This window comes from Chiloscyllium plagiosum, chromosome 5 (genome assembly GCF_004010195.1).
Source record: "Chiloscyllium plagiosum isolate BGI_BamShark_2017 chromosome 5, ASM401019v2, whole genome shotgun sequence".
Lineage (NCBI taxonomy): Eukaryota > Metazoa > Chordata > Chondrichthyes > Orectolobiformes > Hemiscylliidae > Chiloscyllium > Chiloscyllium plagiosum.
This window is the reverse complement of record NC_057714.1, coordinates 26,397,233-26,423,338: the sequence shown is the minus strand read 5'-3', so window position 1 is coordinate 26,423,338 and position 26,106 is coordinate 26,397,233. Positions and strand designations below refer to the sequence as shown.

At 41.1% G+C, this 26,106-nt stretch overlaps 1 protein-coding gene across 9 annotated transcripts in view; it reads right to left on the bottom strand.

Annotated features, from left to right (window-relative positions):
• The window catches only part of LOC122549771 (histone deacetylase 9-like), a 789,364-nt gene that overhangs the window by 479,268 nt on the left and 283,990 nt on the right, over positions 1-26,106 (bottom strand). For 8 of the 9 annotated variants that reach the window (XM_043689769.1, XM_043689771.1, XM_043689766.1 and 5 more), the window contains one exon: positions 6,663-6,734. In XM_043689769.1, the coding sequence (XP_043545704.1) occupies positions 6,663-6,734 (72 nt within the window). Of the gene's footprint in view, positions 1-6,662; positions 6,735-7,086; positions 7,202-26,106 lie in introns of those variants that run through there. The other variant, XM_043689772.1, reaches the window with a different exon arrangement.

Sequence of the window (26,106 nt, the reverse complement as noted above, 5' to 3'; positions counted from 1 at the left end):
TCATTCCTGATGAAGGGCTTATGCCCGAAACGTTGATTCTCTAACTCCTCGGATGCTGCCTGACCTGCTGTGCTTTCCCAGCACCACACTCTCGATTCTGATCTCCACAATCTGCAGTTCTCACTTTCGCCCAATTTTCCACATTGTTGGGTAGATATCAATGTTGTAACTGGAACAGCTTGGCCAGGGGAGTGGCATCTCTTATTTAATGAGAAGTTTCCTCTCAGTCTTCCAAATTCCAGACAATTTATACCCAAATTACTCAGTGTTTCAACATAGAATAACCCTCTGATCCCAGAGACCTTCCCTGTATTGCCTTCCTTAATTATGGAGACCAAGATTGTACACAATATTCCAAATATAGTCTCATCAAACCCTTATTGCATTTGAACAAGTCTTCAATATGCTGTACTACAATCCCTTTCTTATAAAGGTCAACATGCCAATTGTTTTCCAAATTGCTTGCTGTGGCTGCATAATAATTTTGGGGTTCCTTATATGAGAAAATGTATCTCTGAACATAAATGTTTACAAACTTTGCATTTTTGAAAACTATACTTCTTTTCTATTCTTGCAAGTAAAGTGAACAGTCTCCCAGTTACCCATATTATATTCCATCAGCCATCTAGTTGCTCACTCAATTAGTCTGTCTACATCTCTTCGCAATCAGTAGTGGTTTGCTGAGCCACCTTCAGTGGTATACATTGAAATACCCCCTCCAGAATACATTCTCATTTTCAGTGTTCCCTCCAAATGTTGTTCAACACGGAGGAGCTCTGATTCATCAGCCGAGGGATAACAACAATCAACAGGAGGTTGCCTTGCCACTGTTTAACCTGATGCCTTGAGACTTCCTGGTGTCCAGAGTCAATGTTGAGGACTGCCAGGGAAAATCCCTCCTTGCTGTGTCGCCACCTCTGCCCTTCCTGTGGGATCGGACATATGCAGATATTGGTTTATGGGAAATTGTCTATAAGGTATGATGCCGTAAATATAACTATGTCAAGCAGTGGCCTGACTAGTCTGTGAGAAAACTCCACCAGTTTTCTCATTATCTCCCAGATGTTGGCAAGGTGAACTTTGCAGGGCCAACAGGGCTGTTTCGTCATTGCCATTTCTGTGCCTCGGTTGATGCCAGGTTGTCTTTCCTTTTTGAGACTTCAGAGCGGTTGATACAACTGAGGGCTTGCAAGGCCATTTTGGAGGGGAGTTAAGAGCTCTACCACATTGCTGTGGGTCTGTAGTTGCATAGAGCCTGGACCAAGTAAGGATGACAGATATCCTTCCCTGAGGGAAATTAATGAACCAGGCATTCCTTTCCGACAATTAACAATGGTGTTCATGCTTATCATCAAACCTTTTATTTTAGATATTTATTGAGTTCAATTTCTACCATCTGCCATGACAAGGTTTGAATCCAGGTCCTTGAGCTTCTGGATTAATCCTCAAGCATTTCTAACAAACATTTTAACAATTATTTCCCTTTCAGAAAGCTATGTTCGATTTGTGTAATTGTACAATGAAATACTGTTTGAATGGTGGTTGACATAGATACCAAAACATTAGTGGATTTGGGAAAGAGGTTCTGCAAAGAGGGTAGGAGGAGCTGGGAACTAAATTGAAAAGCAGAATTCCAAAAGTTATAATTTATAGTTTATTATCTGAGTTGGAAACAAATTGATATAGGGTATAAACTAAAATTAGGAAGTTGGATACATGGCTTACAGATGGCGTGGGAGAACTCGGTTCTAGTTCATGGTGCATTGGCACCTGTACTGGGGAAGGTAGGGGCTATACCATTCAGTTTACAACTGAACCATGCTGAGGTCAGTGTTCTTGTGAAACGCATAACTGTGGAAGAAGAAAGGGTCTTAACCTAAATAGTGGAGGCAAGGAATCAAACGTGGAATGTTCAAGATAGAAAGAATTAAGTTCTAAATTTTTAGGATATGGGACCCTCAAGAAAAATAAAAAGCAAAGTAAAGATGGAGGGGTAACATTGTTAATCAAGAATGGGCATTTTTGCAATAGTGAGGTACAACAGATCAGCAGATAAGAAAATAAGAATTGGTTTGGATGAAGATGACGAATAGCAGAGGAGAGATGTTACTAGTGTGAAGTCAACAGGTCTCCTAACAGTAAAGACAATATAAGGACAAAGTATACAAGACATATTGAGCTGTGGGATGACAAGTCTATGAGGTTAGGTAGGCTTCATCCTAGGGCCTTAACTAAATTATTAGTGAGTTCATATTTGCATTGGATGTTAATTTTCCAGAAGTTCATTGATTCAGGACAGGTTCCATCAGACTAGAAAGTAACAAAATAGCTCCTGTAATCAAGAAGGGAAAGAGGCAGGGAAAATGTAGACCAGTCAGCTTGATGTCTATCAAAAGGAAGTTGTTAGAATAGAACATTGAAGACATTATAGCTGTCCACTTAGAGAAACTCAATTGGGATGAATCAGCATGGTTTTGTCAAAGGGAAATTTTGTTTAGCCAATTTATGGGAGTTTGTTGAAGGAATCACATGCACTTTGGATAAAAGGGAGGGTGCAGACTTACTGAACATGGATTTGAATAAGGCATTTGATGAGATGTCACATCAAAGGTTATTGACAAAAGTAAAAGCTCATTGTTTAGAGTTTATTTTATGACGATGCTGGCAGCTTGCAATGAATGGAGTCCCACTTTGGAAGGTCGAATTTGAATGCAGAATACAGGGCTAAAGATAGGATTATTGGCAATGTGGAGGCACAGTGGGATCTTGGGATCCATGTCCATAGGTCCTTCAAAGTTGCCAAGCAAGTTGATAGGGTTGTTAAGAAGGCTTATGGTGTCTTGGCTTTCATTAGCAAGAGGATTGAGTTTAAGAGCTGCAAGGTTATGCTGCAGGTCTATAGAGTCTTTGTTAGGCCACACTTGGAATATTGTGTTCAGATCTGGTCCGCTCATTATAGGAAAGATGTGGAAGCTTTAGAAAGAGTGGAAAGGAGATTTACCAGGACGCTGCCTAGACTAGAGGGCCTATCTTATGAAGAAAGGTTGAGGGAGCTAGGGTTTTTCTCATTGGAGCGAAGAAGGATGAGAGGTGATTTGATTGAGGTGTACAAGATGTTGAGAGGCATAGATAGAGTGGGTAGCCAGAAACATTTTTCCATGGTGGAAATGTCTATCATGAGGGGACATAATTTTAAGGTAATTGGAGGAGAGTTTAGGGGAGATGTCAGAGGTAGGTTCTTTACTCAGAGAGTTTTGGGTGTGTGGAATGCACTGCCAGCAGTGGTAGTAGATACATTAGGGACATTTAAGTGAGTCTTGGATAGGCACATGGAAGATAATGCAATGAATGGTATGTAGGTTAGTCTTATCTTAGAATAGATAGAGGGCCTGCACAACATTGAGGGCCAAAGGGCCTGTACAGTGCTGTACTGTTATATGTTCTATTTTTAGTGATGACACCAAGATTGGTACTAAAGCATCTTGTGAAGAGGATATGAGGAAGTTAAAAATGCTATAGATCAATTGAATGAGCAGTGAAAAACCAGTGAGATGGAGGATAATCTGTGAAAATATGAAGTTGTTCTCTTTGGCAGGAAGGATGAAAAAGCAGAGTATTACATAAATGGAGAATGATTGCAGAATTTTATGATGGAGGGGGGAATTAAATGCTCTGGTGTATGAATATCAAAACTTTAGCTTGCTGAAACACCACTTAATACTATATTTTATTGCAAGAAGAATTAAACATAAAAGAAAGGATATAATGATTCAGTTATTGGGCACTAGCGTACCATTTCCAGTTTTGGGCTCTTTATTTAAGGAAGGAGATAAATGCAATAGAGGCAGTTCAGAAAAGGATTACCAGATTAATACCTGGAATGAATGAGTTGTCCTTTAAGGAGGTTGGACAGTCTGGTCTTCTTTCCTCTGGAGTTTAAATAAGTGATAGATGACTTGATTGAAATGTACGAGATCTTGAACAGTCTTGAAAAGATGGCCATGGAAAGGATGTTTCCTCTTGAGGGGGAGACCAGAACTAGGAGGCCATGATTTAAAATTGGGGGTCAACTTTTCAGGACATACATGAGGGAATTTTGTTTCTCTCAGAAGGCTGTGTGACTTGGAAACTCTCTGCCACAGAAGCCAATTTGAACCATCAAGTCTGCACCGGTCAAAAACAGAGCTTAAAAATGTGTTGCTGGAAAAGCGCAGCAGGTCAGGCAGCATCAAAGAAACAGGAGAATCGACGTTTCGGCATAAGCCCTTCTTCAGGATTCTCCTGCTCCTTTGATGCTGCCTGACCTGCTGCGCTTTTCCAGCAACACATTTTTAAGCTCTGATCTCCAGCATCTGCAGTCCTCACTTTCTCCTACCGGTCAAAAACAATCAGCTAACTCTTCTAATCCCACTAGTCAGCGTTAGCCCCATAGCCTTTATATCATGGCATTGCAAGCCTAAATGTTCAATGATATAAAGGCTTCTGCCTCTACCACCTTTACAGACAGAGTGTTCCAGATTCTTTCAACTTCTGGGTGAAAAGAGACTTTCCTCACAACCTCTCTAAACTTCCTGTTAATGAGGGAGCTGCTGGCGAGAGTGGATTGGAAGGGGAGCCTAGTTGAAAGATGGTGGACTAACAATGGCAGGAGTTTATGGGGACAATTTAGGAGGCACAGCTAACATTTAGTCCAAGGAAGAAGAAACATACTCAGGAGAGGACACGGCAGCCATGGGTAAAAACAAGGACTGCAGATGCTGGAAACCAGAGTATAGATTAGAATGGTGCTGGAAAAGCATAGCAGGTCAGGCAGTATCCGAGGAGCAGGAAAATTGACATTTCGGGCAAAAGCCCTTCATCGGGAATACAGGGCAACCATGGGTGACAAGTAAAGTCAGGAACACTATAATAGCGAAAGGAAAAGCATACAATGTGGTGGGAATTAGTGAGAAACCAGAGGATTAGAAACCCTTTTCAAATCAGCACAGGACAAATATAAAAACAATAGCACTGTGAAGTACTTTGGAGTGCATGGTAAAAGAGGGCTGAGTCAGCATGGTTTTGCTAAAGGAAGGTCATGCTTGACAAAACTGTTGGAATGCTTTGAGTAGGTAACAAGCAAACGAGACAAAGGAGAGCCAGTGGAGGTGATCTTCATGGATTTCCAGAAGACCTTGGATAAGGTTTTACACAGGAGGCTGCTAAATATGAGCCGATGGTTATGCAGATTCAATGGCCTCATTCTGCTCCTATATCTTATGCTCTATGGTCTTATATCAATGCCCCTGGTCACTGATGCCTTCAACGTGGAGAAACAATTTGTCCTGCTCTCACCCTTCATGATTTTATCCATCTCAATCTTACCCCCTCTCGATCTCCCCTGCTCCAAGAAAACAATCCCAGTCTGTCCAAATACTCTTCATAATTAAAACTCTCCAGCACAGGCAACATCCTGGTAAATCTCCTCTGTACCCTCTTCAGTGCTATCACATCCCTCCTATAATGTGAATCCCAGAACTGCACACAGTACTCTAGCCGTAGTCTAAACAACATTTGATGCATTTCCATCATCATCTCCCTGCTCTTAAACACAATGTCTCGGCTAATAAAGGCAAGTATCTTTCTGCCTTCTCAACCACTTTATCCACCTCTCCTGCTCCCTTAAGGGACTGCCAGAATAGCACACTAAGGTCCCTCTGATCCTTAGTGTTTCTCAGGGTCCTATTATTCACCATGTATTCCCTTGCCCAAGTACAAGTGAGGGCATCAACTATTTTTAAGGCAAAGATGGGCAGAATCTCATCAAGAAGGGTGCCAAAGGTCCTGGACAGTAGCTGGCAATGTGGAATTCAAAACACAGGCAGATCAGCCATCATCTTATTGATGGTAGAGTAGGTTCAAAGTGTAGAATGATCTCCTTCTGTTCATTTTTTGTACGTCCGTCCCGTTTTGGGCCAGTCTCTACAACTGAAGGATGCTCTTCCTGAAGCAGCAGGGTCACAACTGAGGCAACCACAATTGTCATGTTTAAACTCACTGGAGCTGTCTAAGGAAATGGCAAACTATGCACATATCCCAACATTTAGTGATACTGATCTCCTTTGTATGTACACTTAACAATCCATATTTCTATGAATCTGCAGTTTTATTGCTTACCTAAGCATTCAACTGTTTACTTAAAGCAGGACAGCTCAACATCTAAAGTCATCTGAAGTCCTATAAACCAGCTCTCTGATTTTCCCTTCCCTTCTGCCCAGCCTATTGACAATTTCTTTAGCAATATAATTACAAATAGCATTCCAAATAAAGGGGAGGATGGAGAGGTATTATCAAGAGGGAATTTAAGTTGCCATTTCTCTTCAGTGGCATTGTGTTCTATTTGTACAATTTACAGTAGAGTGCTCCAGAACTACCTTTCATATTCACTGCACACAACATACATAAAACAAATTCAAGTAACACACTCATATTATCCTACAATAGTCTCCTATTAATAATGCACAGGTTACTTCTTGGATTAATAAAAAGCAGAATTTCCCCACGGTCTGATTGTCAGGTTTCTACAGAATGTTTAATGTAGAGTTCAAACAACTTGAATGTAATCAGGAGAATAACAAAAGCATGTTATTATACAGTATCTCTATGATATTAAATGTGCTTACCTGAGGTGAGCATGCTATGCATTCGGTCTTGAGCCAACAGCTGGATCGGTTGCTCTCGGTCAGAAACCCCATCTGAGGAGAAACATGATTCAGTCTCATAAATAGTCTGCAGCATCTTTCCTTTGAGTCCTCACTTCAGCCACATAAAAGATTCATCAGAGCACCGACAGAGTCATTTCCTCCTTAATTCTTCCTCTCGAAACAATCAGATGACTTGCACATTATTACATTGTAAAGTGCTCTCTTTCTTTCAATTCTAAATGGTTAAGTGCCTCTCTCAATTTTATATTTTGGTTGAGCCAAATACACATAGTTATAAAAAGCAACTCAAACTTTTCTTTCCAAAGGACATTTATTTTTTGCAGTTTTCTTTTGGCCTGTTTGTTTCATGAATTAAGTTGAAAGTAACTGGAATGGTAGTCACCACAGTTCAGGGAAGCCTTTATTTTGCTTCGTAGTAGGCACTAGAGGTTTGCAAGTGTAGTGTCTAAACCACTGTACGCACAAGTCTGCACTGCCCCTGTTTACTTCTCTCCAAGTTGGCAAAATGAAGTGATAAAACGTTTACATATGAATCAACAACAACACAGCCCACAGGCGACAGAAATAGAACAATGGCTTGTGTTAACCAAAAATAGGTCATGCATGGCAGGGATTGAGCTGTATTAATGCATTTGAAAAATACCACTGCAAGAGCAAACAGTGTACAGCTGTCCAATCCCTCAGCTGGAAATGCTGCTCTCCAGTCCTGCTGCAATATCTCAAAATGTATTGACATCTATTTTTGTTCATATCCTCAGAATAGAAGCGGCATCACTGGATCCTGTTTACATTAGTCAAAATCATTCCAATTTGTCCAAGAAACTTGCTGATCCAAATTTGAAGCAACAGTGTGAGAGAAGCTGATCATTCATAATTCGTGTCCCATTTTAAAAATGTTCCCTCTCTGGACGTGATGACATTTTAAACAGGTTCCAGAATTTAAAAAAAATTCAGTTCATGTAAACACATGGTCAGAACAAGTGTTGGTTTTACTGTACACCAGTTTTGTCACTTGGTTTATTACCTCAGTGGGAGAGGTAATAGAATCATAGAATCCCGACAGAAAGAGGCTTTTCAGCCCATCAAGTCCACACCGACCCTCCAAAAAGGATGGTACTCAGATCCACTTCCCTAATCTTTGCCCATAACCTCAGATTGACCATAGCTAATCCACCTGACCTGCGCATCTCTGGACACTACAGGGCAATCTTAGCATAGTGAATGCACAATTTTGTACCTTGAAATGAAACCAGAGTACCCAGCAGAAACCCACGCAGACACAGGAGAACATGCAAACCCAAGGCTGGAATCAAGCGCAGGATTAGCTGGTAAGCAACATTTTATGATTGTTTAACACTGCAGCACCTGAATGAGATGCAGATAATTTATTTTTACAGTACTACAAAATTAGTAGAAGTCATTTAAGGCTTTTGGTAAAATGCAATTTATTTCATTAATATTTCAGGGTACTTTCATAATATCAAAATTGTTGCATCACTGCATAGACTCCAGACCAGACAGACAAATGTTCCTTTAAGAGAGTTACATGACATCACAATCCATGCTCCCTCTAAGCTGCACAGCCGCTCTGATGTTGTACACACAGTGATCAGTGATGGCGATTGCGACATTGACTTCTGGTTCTGGAAATTAGAGGGAACACTGGTCACAACATGTCACATTCCAACACAATGGTACCTGCCTGACTTTTAGTCACTCTCTCATTGCAATGAAGTAGGTGTAGTGTGCTCAGTTATATGTATGTTACATATTGTAACATCAGGACAACGCTCAGATAATGTATAAGACGATGATTTTATAGCAATGTGAAAAGTTGGTTTGGTCAATAGACTTCAAGACATCTATTCAGAAGTGGGTACTGCAGATGCTGGAGATTAGAGTCAAGATTAGAGTGGTGCTGGAAAAGCACAGCAGGTCAGGCAGCATCAGAGAAGCAGGAAAATCGACATTTCATCAGGAATTCCTGATAAAGGGCTTTTGCCCGAAACGTCGACTTTCCTGCTCCTCCGATGCTGCCTGACCTGCTGTGCTTTTCCAACACCACTCTAATCTTGACTTCAAGACATCAATCTCAACAAGTACTTTGTCTCTCTGGTATATGCTATGTGAGCTAAAATATAGGGCAAGTTTCAAACCATATCATACTGGCAGTACTATTTGACACAAGAAACTACATCATGGTGACAGCAAGTAAACTTTTGATACTAAAAGCTGATAGCAGCAGTGAGAGTTGTGAAGAGTTCTGTTTCTATCAGTCATTTTTCATCACATACCTGAGTTCAGAGCTAAAGTTAACAACCAAATCTCAACTGTTACAAATATAGCAAAGCAACAGAGAAACAGTCATGAACACACACCCTCTCTTTTAAAAGAAAAGCTCCCACCACCAATCTATTTATAAAGGGTCATACAGATAACACTAGGTAAAACTTGTAACCAGGTGTCAAAATAAAGGTACAGAATATGATTTCACTGAAGCTAACTCAACTGGAAGGCTTTTGGAACTGGTCATTGCCACTGCGCTAATTAAAGTCTCCACAGAGGCGCTTCAAAATAAACCTTAAAGAATATCCCATTGATGCACACGAGAAAGAGAGTGCAAGTTCAAAGTATTCCATGCTGGTCAGCAGCATCTACAGGGGCTTGACTCTACATCAACAACTGCAGTCATTAACAGATTCTGTAAAACACTCAAATCTTGTAATCAGATGTGACTTGTTTCATCTCTGGAAACAGTCTCCAACATTTCTTAGCATATCCAAGCTATGTTCTACAAGACGTCATTGGGCTAAAACCTGCCAGGAATCCAACTGCCCAGCAAAACTCCAAAATGCAACCCAAAGCTGCATGTGAAGAACAGTCAACCAAGGGACAATGTCGATGATGTTTTGTCCATGGCACAAAAGCACGTCAAAGTCCAAGACGTATCTGCAATGCCACAGCTTAGAGACCAGTCAAGCAGTCAATGTGGTAACATTTACGCTCCCACTTGGCGGTGTCAGAAAAATTATACATCCCAAAAAGAATGGAAATCATGCAATAAATGCCAAGATTGACACGGGTGCAAGTGCAAATGTCATCCCTTTCCACATCTTACAAGAAATATATTCAGAAGACTGACAAATACGGTGCAAATCATCATAATAAACTAACTGCTTATAATGTGTCAGACAACCCATACATTGGTATTATTCAGATCAATGTCGAAACAGCTTATTGGGATGACTAATGGCATTTTTCACATTTAGAAACAGTAGTTAACAAGATAATCCACAAGATAATAACACTCACTGTCACAACACTCAAAATTCTGAACTGCAACGTTGAGTCTGTATATTACCTGACTAATCTGTCCAGCCTGGTTTGATGCTTTTAGCAACTTTGAAGGTGATACAGTGTTACTTCTGAAAAATCATGACAAACCCAGAACTGAGCTGCCTCATAAATACAGTATTCACTTTCAGAATAAGCTCAAACAGGAACTGAATTCAATGGAAGAAAGCAATATCACCCGGAAAGTACAGCATCACACTGAATGGTGCAGCTCCATTATCTGTATTTTTAAAAAGCTGGTATTAAATGTGTGTAAGTTTAATTCCAAGATGACTACAAACCGCATTAAAAATGTACACGCACAAGCCTCCTACCATGAAAAGGTTAACCCAATGTTCTCAGATGCATCCCAGAAAGGCTTTGGAGTATGTCTATTTCAGTTTGCTAAGCTTATTGTGTTTGGTTCCAAGATCCTTACAAGAACTAAGATGAAGTACTCAAACAATCAAAGAGAGATTCTTGTTGAGAGGATGCAACAGATTCACACTCAGCAATCATTTCATTGCTAATGCGGACAGCAGCCATTAGAGATGATCTGTTGGAAACCTCTCACAGAAGTCTCCACAAGCACAATGATTACTTGTTAAGATCCATGAGTACAATTTAGAAATTCAAAATAAACCAGCTGACTAAGTGGCTACTTGCGATGCTCTTAGCTGACTTTCAAACCCTGTGAAGAACAAAAATATTCTTCAAGTGAATATTGTTAAATTTCAGCTAGATGATTACTTCAGCTTTGATCTCATTCATTTTGGTCTGTAGAGCACAGTTGCCAAGCTGCATCAGCTGCAGCAGCTCAAAAAGATCATCGACAGCAGGTAGCCTCAACACTTTCAACAGGCCCACAAGACAGCACATACTGCCTGGTCATTATGAGATGAATTGGAACTCTCAAGGAATGTAATATTCAAAAGTTAACAGGTAGCAATTGTACAAGCTCTACATCTAGGCATGCTCGGCACATGTACACAGGTTATGTGGGTGCAGAAAAAACCAAGATACTGTGCCCAGATCCACTTTTTGGCCCGGCAACAATAAGGACATCAATCAAGTCATTAAATTATGTGAAGCACATCCATTCCATTGATCTCAACAACTGAGAGATCCTTCTATACCACAAGATTCTTTATGAGCCATAGTGCACACTCATAACCGATATTCCCCATGTTCAGCTTGTATTTATATGGACAACGAATGTGTGGGCGGCACGGTGGCACAGTGGTTAGCACTGCTGCCTCACAGCGCCAGAGACCCGGGTTCAACTCCCGCCTCAGGCGACTCTGTGTGTGGAGTTTACACATTCTCCCGGTGTCTGCGTGGGTTTCCTCCAGGTGCTCCAGTTTCCTCCCACAATCCAAAAATGTGCAGGTGAGGTGAATTGGCCATGCTAAATTGCCCGTAGTGTTCAGTGAAGGGGTAAATGTAGGAGTATGGGTCTGGGTGGTATACGCTTCGGCGGGTCGGTGTGGACTTGTTGGGCCGAAGGGCCTGTTTCCACACTGTAAGTAATCTAATCTAATCTAATCTAAGACATTTAAAAATTCTTCACATCAGATGGACTGCTTCTAAAGTTGGAACATATGAGAATGCTGCACCTGGACTGAACACAGCATTATCGTAGAAATAGTACTGTAATGAATGATCAGAGAATTTGATTGATTTGGACTAGTTAAGGAATTAACGTTCACCAGGCCATGTCCCCACGCTTCTTTGAACAGGCGGGACGGAATTTCAGATTTTTGGAGAGACTGGAGAAGTTCAGATTGTTCTCTTTAAGGTGAAGAGGCCTAAAAGGAGTTTTGAGAAAGATGACCAATATTATGAAGGGTTTTAACAGTGTAAATAAGGCAAAACTATTTCCAGTGAGAGAAGTACAATGTTAGTCTCCTTAAGGGCGATGACATGAGGAAACGTGTTAACACAGTGAATTATTGTGTTTTGAAATGGACTGCCTGAACCATTGGTGAAAGTGAAGTCAATAGTAACATTCAACAGAGAACTGGAGAGACACTTGATTGGAATAGATTCACAGGAGTATGGAGAAACAGCAGAGGAATTGAATGAACTGAGTAGCTTTACCAAAAGACAAGCACAAGTTCAACAAGCCATACTGACTCCTCCCATGTTGTGCCATTCTTCAGCATTTTCAGTCAGTGACTGAATGGAGTCTTTGCATTGAATTACTGATCCTGCTGTCTGTTTGGGTTGGAAAGAGTTAAACAAGAAATGCCTGTTGCTTTGCCTTGTGCTGCAGGTACTTCACTTCATTCCAAATATAGTAAAGCAGATTCAGCAAACAGCATCCAGGATCACCTACACCTGGACAGGATGTAGCCTGAGCCAGAGCAAGGAGAATCATTTCAAAAATCAGAATAAGATAGTGATAGAGATGTACAGCATGGAAATACACCAGTCCAACTTGTCCATGCCAACCAGATATCCTAAATTAATCTAGTCCCATTTGCCAGCACTTGGCCTATTTCTCTCTAAACCCTTCCAATCCATGTACCCATCCAGATTTCTTTTAAATGCTGTAATTGTACCAGCTTCCATCACTTCCTCTGGCAGATCATTCCACACATGCACCACCCTTTGCATGAAAAAGTTGCCCCTTGGGGGTCTTTTAAATCTTTCCCCTCTCACCTTAAACCTATGCCCTCTAGTTCTGGAGTCCCTCACCCCAGGGAAAAAACCTTGCCTATTTACCCTATCCATGCCCTTCATGACTTTATAAATCTCTATAAGGTCATCCCTCAGCCTCCAAGGCTTCAGGGAAAACAGCCCCAGCCTATTCACCTTATCCCTATAACTCAAACCTTGCAGCCCTGGCAACATCCTTTTAAATCTTGTCTGAACCCTTTCAAGTTTCACTATGTGTGGAACCACAGGAGATGGGGGAGATACTAAAGGGTATATTACATCAGTGGTTATTGTAGAAAAGGACTTGGAAGATATAAAATCTATTTCCCCACATTCTATATCTTCATGTCCTTCAAACACTGATGCAAAATACTTGTTTAGCATCTTCCCCCATCTCCTGCAGCTCCACACATAGGTTGCCTTGCTGATCTTTGAGGGGTCCTATTCTCTCCCTAATTACTCTTTTGTCCTTAATGTATTCATAAAATGCCTTTGGGTTTCCCTTGACCCTATTTGCCAAAGCTATCCAATGTCCCCTTTTGGCCCTCCTGATTTCCCTTTTAAATATACTCCCACTGCCTTTGTACTCATCTAAGGATTCACTCGATCTGTATTATCTATACCTGACACATGTTTCCTTTTTTTTCTTGACCAAACCCTCAATTTCTCTAGTCATCCAGCATTCCTTGCAGCTACAAGCCTTTCTTTTCAACCTAACAGGAACATACTGTCTCTGGATTCTCGTGACTCATTTTTGAAGGCTTCCCATTTTCTAGCCATCCTTTTACCTGCAAACATCTGCCACAATCAACTTTTGAAAGTTCTTGCCTAATACCATCAAAATTAGCCTTCCTCCAATTTAAATCTTTAACTTTTAGATCCTATCTATTCTTTTCCATCACTATATTAAAACTAATAGAATTATGGTTGCTGGCCTCAGACTGCTTCCCCACTAACACCTCAGTCACCTGCCCTGCCTTATTTCCCAAGAGTAGGTCAAGTTTTGCACCTTCTACAGTAGGTACATCCACACACTGAACCAGAAATTTTCTTGGACACACTCAAATTCCTCTCCATCTAAACCCTTAACACTATGGCAATCCCAGTCTATGTTTGGAAAGTTAAAACCCCCTACCATAATCACTCTATTATTCTTACAGATAACTGAGATCTCCTTACAAATTTGTTTCTCAATTTCCCACAGATTACTGTGGGGTCTATGGTACAATCCCAATAAGGTGATCATCCCTTTCTTATTTCTAAGTCCCACCCAAATAATTTCCCTAAATGTCTTCCCAGGAATATCCTCCGTAAGTACAGCCATAATGTTATCCCTTATCAAAAATGCAACACCCCTCCCTTCTCTCTTGAGCCTCTTTTTTATCCTTCCTATAATATTTGTATCTAAGGACATCAAGCTGCCAATCCTGTCCATCCCTGAGCCACATTTCTGTAATTGCTTTGATACCCCAGGCCCTGAGTTCATCTGCCTTCCCTGTTGGGCCTCTTACATTGAAATAAATGCAGTTTAATTTACCTCGATCTCTGCTTTGTTCCCATCTGCCCTAACTGTTTGACTTGTTCCGTATCCTAGCTGTATCAGTCTCAGACTGATCTTATCCCTCACTATTTCCATGGGTCCCACCCCCATCCCCACCACCTTACTAGTTTGAATCCTCCCGAGCAGCTCTAGCAAATCTCCCTGCCGGTATATTAGTCCACTTCCAATTCAGGTGCAATCTGTCCTTCTTGTATAGGTCACTTCTATCCCAGAAGAGATTCCAATGATTCAAGAATGTGAATCCTTCTCCCCTGCATCAGACCCTCAGCCACGCTTTCATCTGCTCTATCCTGCTGTTCCTACCCTCATGAGCTTGTAGCACAGGGAGCAATCCAGATATTAGTACCCTCGAGGACCTCCTTCTTAAATTCCTGCCAAATTTCCTACATTCTCCCTTCAGAATTGTATCCATTTTCCTTCCTAAATCATTGGTTCCAATGTGTACAACAACCTCCTGTTGGTCCCACTCCTCTTTGAGAACATTCTGCACCCTCTCAGATATCCTTGATCCTGGCACCAGGGAGGAAACACAGCATTCCGATTTCTCAATGCCAGCTGCAGAAATGTCTGTCAGTTCGTCTTAACAGAGAGTCCCCTATCACAGTCAGTCATTTGGAAGACGACGTACCCCTCATTACAATAGATCCAGCCTTGGTACCAGAAACTTGGCTGTTTGAGCTACATTCCCCTGAGAGTCCATCACCCCCTACATTTACCACAAAAACATATTTGTTTGAGATGGGGATAGCCACAGAAGATTCCTGCATTACCTACCCCTTCTCCTACCTTTCATGGCAGTAACCCATCCACCTGACTTTGTTGTGGTTTTACTCCCTCCCTATAACTGCCATCCATCATCCCCTCAGCTCCTGTAAATTCCTCATTGCCTCTTACTGCCTCTCCAACCTATTCATGTGATCTGACAGGATTTGCAATCAAACACACTTATTGTAGACATAATCATCAATAACATGGAAATTCTCCTTAATCTCCCATATCCGACAAGAAAAACACATCGCTCTACTGAAGGCCACCTTTGCACTTTAATAATGTACAGAAAATAGCACAATTTTACTGCTCTAAAAAGATACTGCTCCAGGCTAACTTAGTGCCTATGTTTTATATTTTTAAACTTTAATCAAGAGACAGATTTCAATACAACATATAACCAAAAAGAACCCACTCTACTCACTATTAAAAACTTATCTGACCCTGTGGTGTGAGGTCTCCAGGTTCCACACACATTCCTCCAAGGTAAGCTGTAATTTAGCCATTTGTTAATTTTTCTTAGATGCACTCCAAAATCCAGAGATGCATAAACTCAAACAGCAAAGGCAGTAGCTGTGCAGATATACTGCTATGTCAGTTAACAGTGTAGGTTTCCTTCTTTCACTCTCTCACTGACCATATGAACTCTGCCTTTGTTCTTTCCTCTTTTATAAAGTGCCGTGTTTTGATCTTTTTTCCCCAAACTTCCAGAACAATGCAACAGCTTATAAAACAGTAATTACTGCTCCTGGACTTGAGAAAATCACTTCCAACACCTAAAATACCTCAAAAAAGGAGTAGCTCTTACAGGCACTTGTTTTTTTCCTTTCCTCCATCTTGCATTACCCAGAAACCTTAATGCCCCCACCAACAAGGAAGCAAACTACCATAGGAGCAGCAAATTCAAAATAAGCACTAGAAATGCTGGAAATAATCACCAGATCAGAAAGCAGTGGACAGAGAAACTGAGGGTTGAATCTTACATTTTTTGACAAAGTGTGAGGTATGTGGCTTTATTGGAGGGATTTTCACAGTGAGGTCCTGCAAGGTTCCTTACTGTGTCTTACCAAATGCATATCATTAACTACCTACCTCACCTCCTCACATTCCTCACATCCAATTCTATCCCTAACTTACCGTGGAACATTCCCAAAACAATTTAGGGGGGGTAAGTGATGGCCGAGTGATATTATCACTAGACTATGAATCCAGAGACCCAGGTAATGTTCTGGGAACCTGGGTTCAAATCCTGCCATAGCAGATGGTAGAATTTTGAATTCTGGAAATAAGAATTTAATGATGATGATGAAACCATTGCAGATTGTCAGGAAAAACCCCTTCTGGTGCACTAATATCCTTTAGGGAAGGAAATCTATCATCCTTATCTGGTTTGGCCTACATATGATTCTGAAATCATCGCCTTGCTGTCTAAAGATGAAAGAACCAATGGTCAGAGGAAGCATTAGCAAGACTGCCTCCTGCATCCTCTGCTAGCTAACGTAGTAACACTCTCAGTAGGGATGTCAGGATTTAGAAAGCTTGGGAGCAGAAAGTGGTGAGCAACAGCTCCCCAGGAGGCAGAGAAGAATTGGCCTAGGCCTCTGCTATTCAGAGGGCAGCCAGTAACCAGTCAGCCTCAGCAGACAAGACCCCGTGGTGTCTGCAAACAGAGACTTTGTTCACATACACCAGGAGGAACAGAAGCAGAAGGTTTCACTAAGGCAAGGGATCTTGTTGTGACTAAGAACTTTCAGTTGCTGGGAAATAGGCTTGAACTGATCAAGATTGATGAAATTGATGGGCTGGAAAATTTGGCAAATATTAAGATTGGTAAGACCCCAGGGCCAGACCAGATTTATTGTAGGTTGATCTGGGAAGCGAGAAAGGAGGTTGCTCAGCTTCCTCACTCTCCACAGGGGTCATACTGGAGGATTGGCAGGAGGCGAATGTTGTTCCGCTTTTCAAAAAGGGTAATAAAGAAATCCTGGCAATTACAGACCAGTCAGTCTTATGCCTGTGGTCAGCAAGGTTTTGGGAAGAATTCTGAAGTATATGACTTATGACTAATTGGAAAAGCATAGTGTGATTAAAGGCAGTCAGCATGGTTTTGTGAGCTCTTTGAGGAGGTGACGACATAGGTCGATGAAGGTCAAGCAGTGGATGTGGTGTATATGGACTTCAGCAAGGCATTTGATAAGGTTCCCCATGATAGGCTTGTTCATAAAGTTAGGAGTTATGGGATACAGGGAGATTTGGCTGTCTGGATTCAGAATTGGTTGGTTGACAGAAGGCAGAGAATGGTTGACGATGGAAAGCATCTCCCTGGAGGTCAGTGTTGAGTGGTGTCCCACAGGGCTCTGTTCTTGGGCCTCTGCTCTTTATAAATGACTTGGATGAGGGGGTTGAAGGGTGGGTTAGTAAATTTGCTGATGACACAAAGGTTGGAGGTACCGTTGATAGTATTGAGGGCTATTGCAGGCTGCAGTGCGACATAGACAGGATGCAAAGCTGCGCTGAGAAATAGCAGATGGAGTTCAACCTGGATAAATGCACAGTGATGCATTTTGGAAGGTCGAACTTGAATGCTGAATATAGGATTAAAGACAGGATTCTTGGCAGTGTGGAGGAACGGAGGGATCTTGGTGTTCAAGGGCATAGATCCCTCAAAGTTGACACCCAAGTGGATAGCATTGTTAAGTAAGCATGTGGTGTTTTGGCTTTCATTAACAGGGGGATCGAGTTTAAGAGCCATGAGGTTTTGCTGCAGCTGTACAAAACCCTGGTGAGACCACACTTGGAATATTGCATCCAGTTCTGGTTGTCCTATTAAAGGAAAGATACGGAAGCTTTGGGAGAGGGTGCAAAGAAGGTTTACCAGGAAGCTGCCTGGGCTGGAGAGCTTGTCTTACAAAGAGAGGTTGACTAACCTTGAACTTTTCTCTTTGGAGAGAAGGAGAAAGAGAGGTGACCTGATCAAGGTACACAAGGTAATGAGAGGCATGGATAGAGTCGATAGCCAGAGACTTTTCCCTAGGGCAAGACTGACTGGCACAAGGGGTCATAGTTTTAAGGTGTTAGAAGGAAGGTATAGAGGAGACTTCAGAGGTAGAGTCTTTACACAAGAGAGTTGTGAACACACAGAATGCGTTGCCAGCAGTGCTGGTGGAAGCAGAGTCATTAGGGACATTTAAGCAACTGCTGGGCATGCACGTGGACAGCAGTGAATTGAGGGGTGCGTAGGTTAGGTTATTTCATTTCAGGTTAGGAATAATCCTCGACACAACATATATGTTCAATGTAAAACACAGGTATTTGGGAGGTAATGGCCCTCAGTGTCCAGAGGCTGCAGCAGTGCAATGAGTCATGTGACCATCTGGCTGTGTCCTTGGTCAGGTTAGTAGCTACCCTGCACAGCCAAATCTGGCTCCCTCAGGGTTTCCTGGAGAGTTGCATATACTGTACTCTATCACCACAGACAATGATCTTCATGACCACAGGCTAATGAGAAGAGGACGGCAGACATTCCTGGTTTCCCTTTCTCACAAAAATGGTGCTAGTAGGGCATCAATCCAGAAGAGAGAAATCCCCTCTTGGAACACTCCAGAAGTGACTGGGCCCTCCACCTGACCTGTACTCTCCAGTTACAATCAGAGAGGGTTCACTTGACTCCGACAAGAAGATACTGGCATCTCTGGGCCATTCAAACATAGACACCCCAGAGGTTGCCCAGCCAAATGTCCAGGGCTAATGGGCTCCACTGCTGAGCAGGTTCCCTTCACTCCAGCTGCAGAACCAGGGAGTACACCGAGATGGAGTGTGTGAGAGAGAGAAAGAAGAAAATGTATTGAGGACACTTTTGTGGCGTAGGTGACAATACATACAGCATTTATGATGTTTTTGATAATATTCATTATTTGAACCTTACATCTGTTATTGGACTCTCTTTCTAGTCCTGAATGTATTTGTCTCACATAATGGCTAACTCCTTATCTATAAGGATCTCTGATGCATTGGTGAGTTTCCTGCAGCATCTAGAAATGAGAATAAGGGATATACAAGGTAATGGGTCCTGCAAACACCACTGATCTTGTCCTACAAGATCCTTATTCTTTCCCTGGTCTCTGAGTTCAAAAGAGTTGGCATGAATGAAATGATCAGCAATGTCTGAGGAAGGGCAGTGCACAGTAAACAGGGAGCTAAAGCATTAGATTACCTACAATGTGGAAACAAGCCCCACCGACCCTCCGAAGAGTAACCCACCCAGTCACATTTCCTTCTGACTAATGCACTGGACAATTGAGCATGGCCAATTCATCTGACCAGCACAAGTTTGGACTGTGGGAGGAAACCCACACAGACAGAGGGAAGAATGTGCAAACTCCACACAGATAGTTGCCTGAGGCTGGAATTGAACCTGGGACCCTGGTGCTGTGAGGCAGCAGTGCGAACCACTGAGCCACCGTGCCACCCTTCTAGGACCCCACAGGTCTGTAACCTGTACAGTGCATGAGTTGGTGTGTGTTGTCATTTTCTCTTCCAAGGGATTCACATCAGTGGGTCTTACAGCCCCCTCCCTCACAGTCACTTACTCCGCCCACTCTTCATTTGCTTGTAGCCATTTTCTTTCCCATTGCACACTTTCAATTTCCAGCAGAATGGGAGGTGACAGTAAGTGTTTTTCCATCAATGGCTTTCACTACCAGCTGGCCAGACCTGAAACATCCATATTCCCTTCCTCTTAGCCTTTCCCATGAACCCCATAGATCTCTCATCTCCCACACCCCCAGTTACATGAGCTTGCACCTTCCCACCAGTAATTGCAGCTAGGTACAGCCGTACACTGTCTCCTGCTTGAAGCTAGAATGCTCCTGACTGCAGATGAACTCCTTATCCCACATTACCTCATTCCCATGCGTGCTTTACTGTATCCCCCACTTGATGATAGTGTTGCACCTCCCCACACTACCCACTTCTCAGTTGTCATCCATCTTTCCCCTCAACCTGCAGCTCCCAATCCGAAAGGATAGATTCCAGAGTCTCCTTCCCATGACAGCAGTTTGATTCTGCCACACAACTTGCCACAGCCCACATTGAATTGAATCTTACAGGATCTGAGCAAAGTTAATATTTCAGGTTGATGACCTTTCATCACAACTAGAAAAAGGTTAGTGATGTGACAGTTTCTGAGTAAGCGCAGAACCACAGAAAGGCAGGAGGGAATGAAATGACGATAGGAAAGATCTGTGATATGGTAGGAGGCAAGAAAGATTAAATGGCAGAAGCAAATGACAATATAAGCAGTGATGGTAAAGCACTTCAGGACTTGACGTTGAAATTAATATTTATAGATTGTAACCATATGTCCAACTTTTGGGGTGGGCAATTGTGAGTAGTAAAGTCATCTTTTGATTCCTTACTGATTTAATTAACACAGTTTACAGATAAACCCATCTCATTCTTCAAAATGATTGACAGCCCTACTTTGCATTTCTAAAAGAAGCTTCATAATTGTTCAACATTGTTCCAGAAGGATCTTTGTTCCTTGTAAGATAGCTTAGATAAAACAGCCCACTTGTTCATATACACTGTGGACTAAATCTTGTAGCAAATTAAAATATGCACCATGATCATGCATGAATATCTGATGTGACCAAGATTTTGTATGCAAATTTATGTTATGTAAAATTTATAACATCCAAAACAAGCAGTATGTTGACACATTTTGTGACCCAAATCTTTTCAGTAGTATAACAGGTTTATTGTTTATTATTAAATGTTAGTAATTTATTCATTATAATACATTATAGTAAAACTGTATTGTTACACCAACTAAACTACGCTATAATGAAAAATTAAATGGTCCAAAAAAAAAGGAAGTTTTACTTTACAAGGCCATTGAGTCAAGAGCAAAGTGGCAGATAAGCTACACAACAACTCTGGCTCACAACCTGACTTTACAGAATAACTGGCAGAGGGAGATTACTTGTATACACTTACCCAGCATACCTTCAACTCCTAAACAGTATCAAGGAAGAGCCATGGTCAGAAAAGTAAAATCACTTTATTCCTTCAGAGATCCTGCACAGCCAATCAAGTACTCTTGCATAGCTTGCACCATTGTGTTTCATAGTTTAATCTCAAAACACTCAGAGCAGAATCAGCTGCAGCGGCAAGTTGAGGATACAGCAGACTAATGGATCGTGCTCTGCTGTCTGGGGATAATTGCAGAGCTCCTCCATTGCAGTCCAGTCACCAGAGACACTATATAGCCATTTTAATTGTCTGTATGATGACATTTGTGCAGGATCGTGCCTCATATTATGGACATGCTGTCCATCCATGTGTGGGTTACACTATGTAACCATAAATCAGGGTCAACAGATCACTCTTATCACCTAGCAACTGTGTTGTCTCATCTCTCCTAGGGCTCAATCACAAAATAGTTGATGATTCTTTTAATACTTCTGATGGGGGAGTGGTGTTTGTAACTTTTCATACTGAAAAACTAATGTTAATCTGTCCAAGCTTATGAGAGTGCAGTAACTGAACTGTTGAGGTCAAAAACAAGGATTGAATTGGGCATGAATAAGCAGTCATTCCTTTACGATGTGTCGACTTGTGGCTGTGGAACAATTGCACAGTGTAGAGAGAAACGATCCCCCAAGGTCAATGTATATTAGAATGAAATTGGTTACGAATGACCAACTCTGCAGACTTAGAGGCAGTACCCATACTATACCTCACCGAAATAACACCCGATATGGCCTGAACCAGAAGTGTGCTTACACAGTGCTATTCTACACCACAAAAAGCAGGAGCACCACCAAAGCAAGCAGTATGTTGACACATTTTGCGACCCAAATCTATTCAATAGTATGCTTGATAGCAAATTCTGCATTAATCCAGTAAAAATTATAATTTGATTCTGGTTCAAAACAATTATAACACTCACTGAAATATTATTTATAGGAAATTAATTTTAACTAAATTGGATTAAAAGTGGCTCATTAAGTTATTTGCTGGCAAGATTATTACTGATTCAAAAGAATTACAAACTTCACTACTTAATTGAAACTATTTTCAGCCTCAAGTAACCAAATTCTGCTTCTCTCAAAAAGAAATCTTAAGTTATTTTTAAAACTTTGCATCTGACCCTAGATATCTATATATTTATGTGCTGATGTCACTGACCTTTGTACTTTGCACATGGAAATCTGTAAATCACATGACCTGAGCCCCAATACCAACCAGTGAAGATCAATGAAAACAGTAAATAAAACACACCAAAAATAAGCACTACTGCAGTTAGGCAGTAGTGTGGGGGTAATAAAAAAAAAGAAAAAAAAACAAAAACAAAAATAAATAAAACACACTGATGGAGAAACCCAAAAAGCAATGATTTTGTGCAAGTAACAGTTAACTTTTCAATTTCACTTGCTCTTGATGACATGCCATTGTACCTAGAGATGCTCCACAATTACTCACTACTTGAATGTCACCGCCGATTATGAAGGCAAGCTCAACATTTATGTTCTTCAACATTTTGGTAATCAAAGTGAAAATGCAAAATAGAGAAAGTCTTTAATGGATACATGGCATAGTGTTTTCTTTTAATAGTCAGTGAAATACATTCTTGTATGAATCTCATGCAGAAATAAGTTTAAGCTAACATCATAAATACATGTGGGGCAATCTTACACATTTGTAATCCTGAAATGGAAATTTGCCGACTGAAATGTATATCAGGAACTCAGGACCATTTTTCTCAGTTTCCTGCCCACTAAAATAAGGTGCTTTTCTGCATAACTTTAACAAAAATGAAAAGCATTAAGTATGAGTAAGTGTGTTCTTTTTGTTATTTGTGCTCACAGCAACAACATGCTTTCAAAGGAATTACACTGCATCACGTGATTTAAAAAGAAGTGATATCAATGCTTGCAAGGTATCACATAAATGAGGAATGTTGGAGTGAATGCTTGACTGTTTGAAATAGAATAATGCAAGGTTAGGAATAGGTTACAAATAGGAACACACTAGATTAGGGTGTATCATATGTATAAATAGTAGTGTATTTCAGAAAATCAAGAAGTTTCCAGATAACATCAATTTAGCTGGAAACCATGCTATCATAAATTGATGATAACTTATTCATAATTACATGAGTCATATCATAATGATTCACAAATTATTTAAGGCAACCAATGAATTTTGAATGTAGCATTATCCATAGGAAAGATTTGTTTCTTTCATATATTCTAGATTTAACATTTCCCTGCCCTCAACCTGTCATTTCAACCTCCTCACAATCCCCAGTAGGAGCTATAGCCAAGGGACTTATTTCAAGATCTCTATTAATGTTCCTCTATAACTGGCCACTAAGCTATGCAAGAACAGCTGTAGAATAGCTATCATATTATATAAAAAATTTGCTAACTTACAAAACTCAGAAAAGCTGAACAACATCTTCAAAAAGGCTGATACAGGTCCAAATAGCTGACAACACAAAAAAAACAAGAACTGCAAAACAGCCCAAGATAAAGCAGTTTAATCACTGCTGTTTAAGGAGACTGGAGCTTTCCTGAAGAAGGGCTTATGCCCGAAACATCGATTCTCCTGCTCCTTGGATGCTGCCTGACCTGCTGCGCTTTTCCAGCAACACATTTTTCAGCCCTGATCTCCAGCATCTGCAGTCCTCACTTTCTCCCTGTTTAAGGAGGCTGCATAAATTGAAGTTCTTGCTGGATCAATGTTTTGCAGTGGGCAGACCTTCTTGAGCTCTTTGGGAACAGAAGGGCTGGAAAACTGGTCATGTTACGTGTCAGATGGGAAGCCTGTGTTTTCCTTTTGTAATGCAGCTTTTCTATAAAAAAGAACATTTGTAGATTGGATGTTTGTACAACAGAGCCAATTAAGTGGCTAATCCTGCATTGCTTCCCAGCTCTAATGCCTCCTTGTGAATTCTGGTGGTAGTGGCTGACTGCAGGTTCCCTAACTGGCACTCAATGACCCATGGAGAAGCCATTAGAGGCAACAGCACAAGCACAACACTACAACACCAATGTCCCATATCTGTGCCCTGATCACTGGGACATGCCTGGCCGGCCCTGGCTCCTCCAACTAAACTCACTTGTTTTTGAATGTGCCATCTATTTAGATACTTTCTCCCTATAGCTGCAGCCTCAACAATGGATTCCACTAATGGTGGCAACGCTAAGGCTGCTAAGCTGCCCTCCTTCTGAGTGGACTGATCAGAAATATGCTGAGGTAAAATGAATTCCTCATGTGTCTATTGAAGAATTCACTATTTTGAAATGAAACAAAAACAAAATCTTCATTCCTGAGAAACTCATCCACCGAATTTAGCTTCCTTTAATTCCTTATATTATGAAAGGCATTGAAATTCCTTGTCTTCCTTCAAATTATATATAATCACGTGGTACTGGCATGTCTTACTGTGAAACAGCAGGTACCCCATTGTCATAATGGAAGGCTGTGAAACCAAGATTATGGTATCAAACAGCGAAATAACAAGCAATGTTTTTTTTTTAATCTAGTTTTTCAAATAGTTAAGGGCAGGAGACTTGCATGCCTTCACAGCTGGTTCTGACAGGTCCCTTTGACAGATGGTATTGAAAGACGTTTTTGAAAAGTTTTAACATTTTATTTGAATCTTCCAACAGCTATGTTGAATGTTCCAATAATTTTGATAGTACCAATGAGTTTATGCAGTGTTCATGCACTTTCATGTCTACTTTTATCACCTGTTAGGCCACCTTACCTCTCACAAAGAACAGCTCATCCCTCCTCTACAAAGAGCTCAGCAAAGTCTGAACCTGCTTTAGACCAGGTTTAATCTATACATGCTGTTATTCTTGGCTATTGAAAAGTCAGATATGGCTGGAACCAGCTGCTGTTTCGTGTGGACAGCTGTCTCCATAAACTAGTCAGCTGGTTTGGAACTTGCCCTAATCTGCAGCCTGTGAGTCAGAAATAGTGGGGCCATGTTTGAGGGTGGGGTTTCCAGCTTTTCGCATCCACCACCATTTTCCCAATGACAGACAGACTCAGTTATTGTAAAGATTCAGGCCAAAGCAACTAGTATATCAACATTCTAAATAAGAAAAGTAAAGGTTATTGTGAGGTTGTCATATTCATTTTTATGGAATGTTTGATTGAACATCCTGGTACTAATCAGAGTCAAAAGTTAGTCGGGTACACTGGAGCCAAACTTACCACTTTGCCTGTTTTTAAGATATTCACCATGGATATTGAATTCCAGCTTCTGAGCACAAAACCCTGCACTTAATCTCCTCTAGTGATACGGTCATTCCACACTGATTCTGATTATTTTCAGACATTCCTGACAGCAGATTAAATCTTGGAATTTAGCAAGTGTAGTGTACATATATTACACCTAAGACAGCAGGTTGTGCGACTTGTGGAGGCAACAAAGAAAATGATGCCGGCAAGGTCAGAGGCAATAAAATTTGGAAAAGTGCACATTCCCAGCTAATGTTGTTATCCCTCACCAGCAGACCCATTGATGTGGGTATTGACAGAGAATTGGAAGCTTGACTCCCAGGATATTACTTTTTCCAATGCTAGTAGATGCTGTATTACATAAACCCTTTTGTGTCTGTGACCACCAGTAATTTTACTGTAATGCAGCTGTGTATTACTTCTGCACATCTTCGATAGTAATCTACAATCCCTTTGTTCTTGGTTGGCCATTGCCTGTGCTTGTGAGACTGTATTGTCCCATAACACTGACACGGAAACTGAGTCTTAGCATTGGGTGCTTGGCTTAAACTCTGTGCTAGCTTATCACATGCCTCTATCTCAACACCATATTTCTGCTGTCTCTCCAGACTCCTTGATGCCTTTAATACCAAAAAATTGATCAATCTCAATCTCAATCATGAATATACTCAATGACCCAGTCTTCACAGTCTTCTGTGTTATTAGTTTTATCAGCTAAGTCTTAAGTCCTCAGCGTTACAATAATGCTTGTAATCTGCCAACTCCCTAAGCTTGTATTCTTGAATTCATTAATGTTGTTTTACATTTTGTTACTATGAA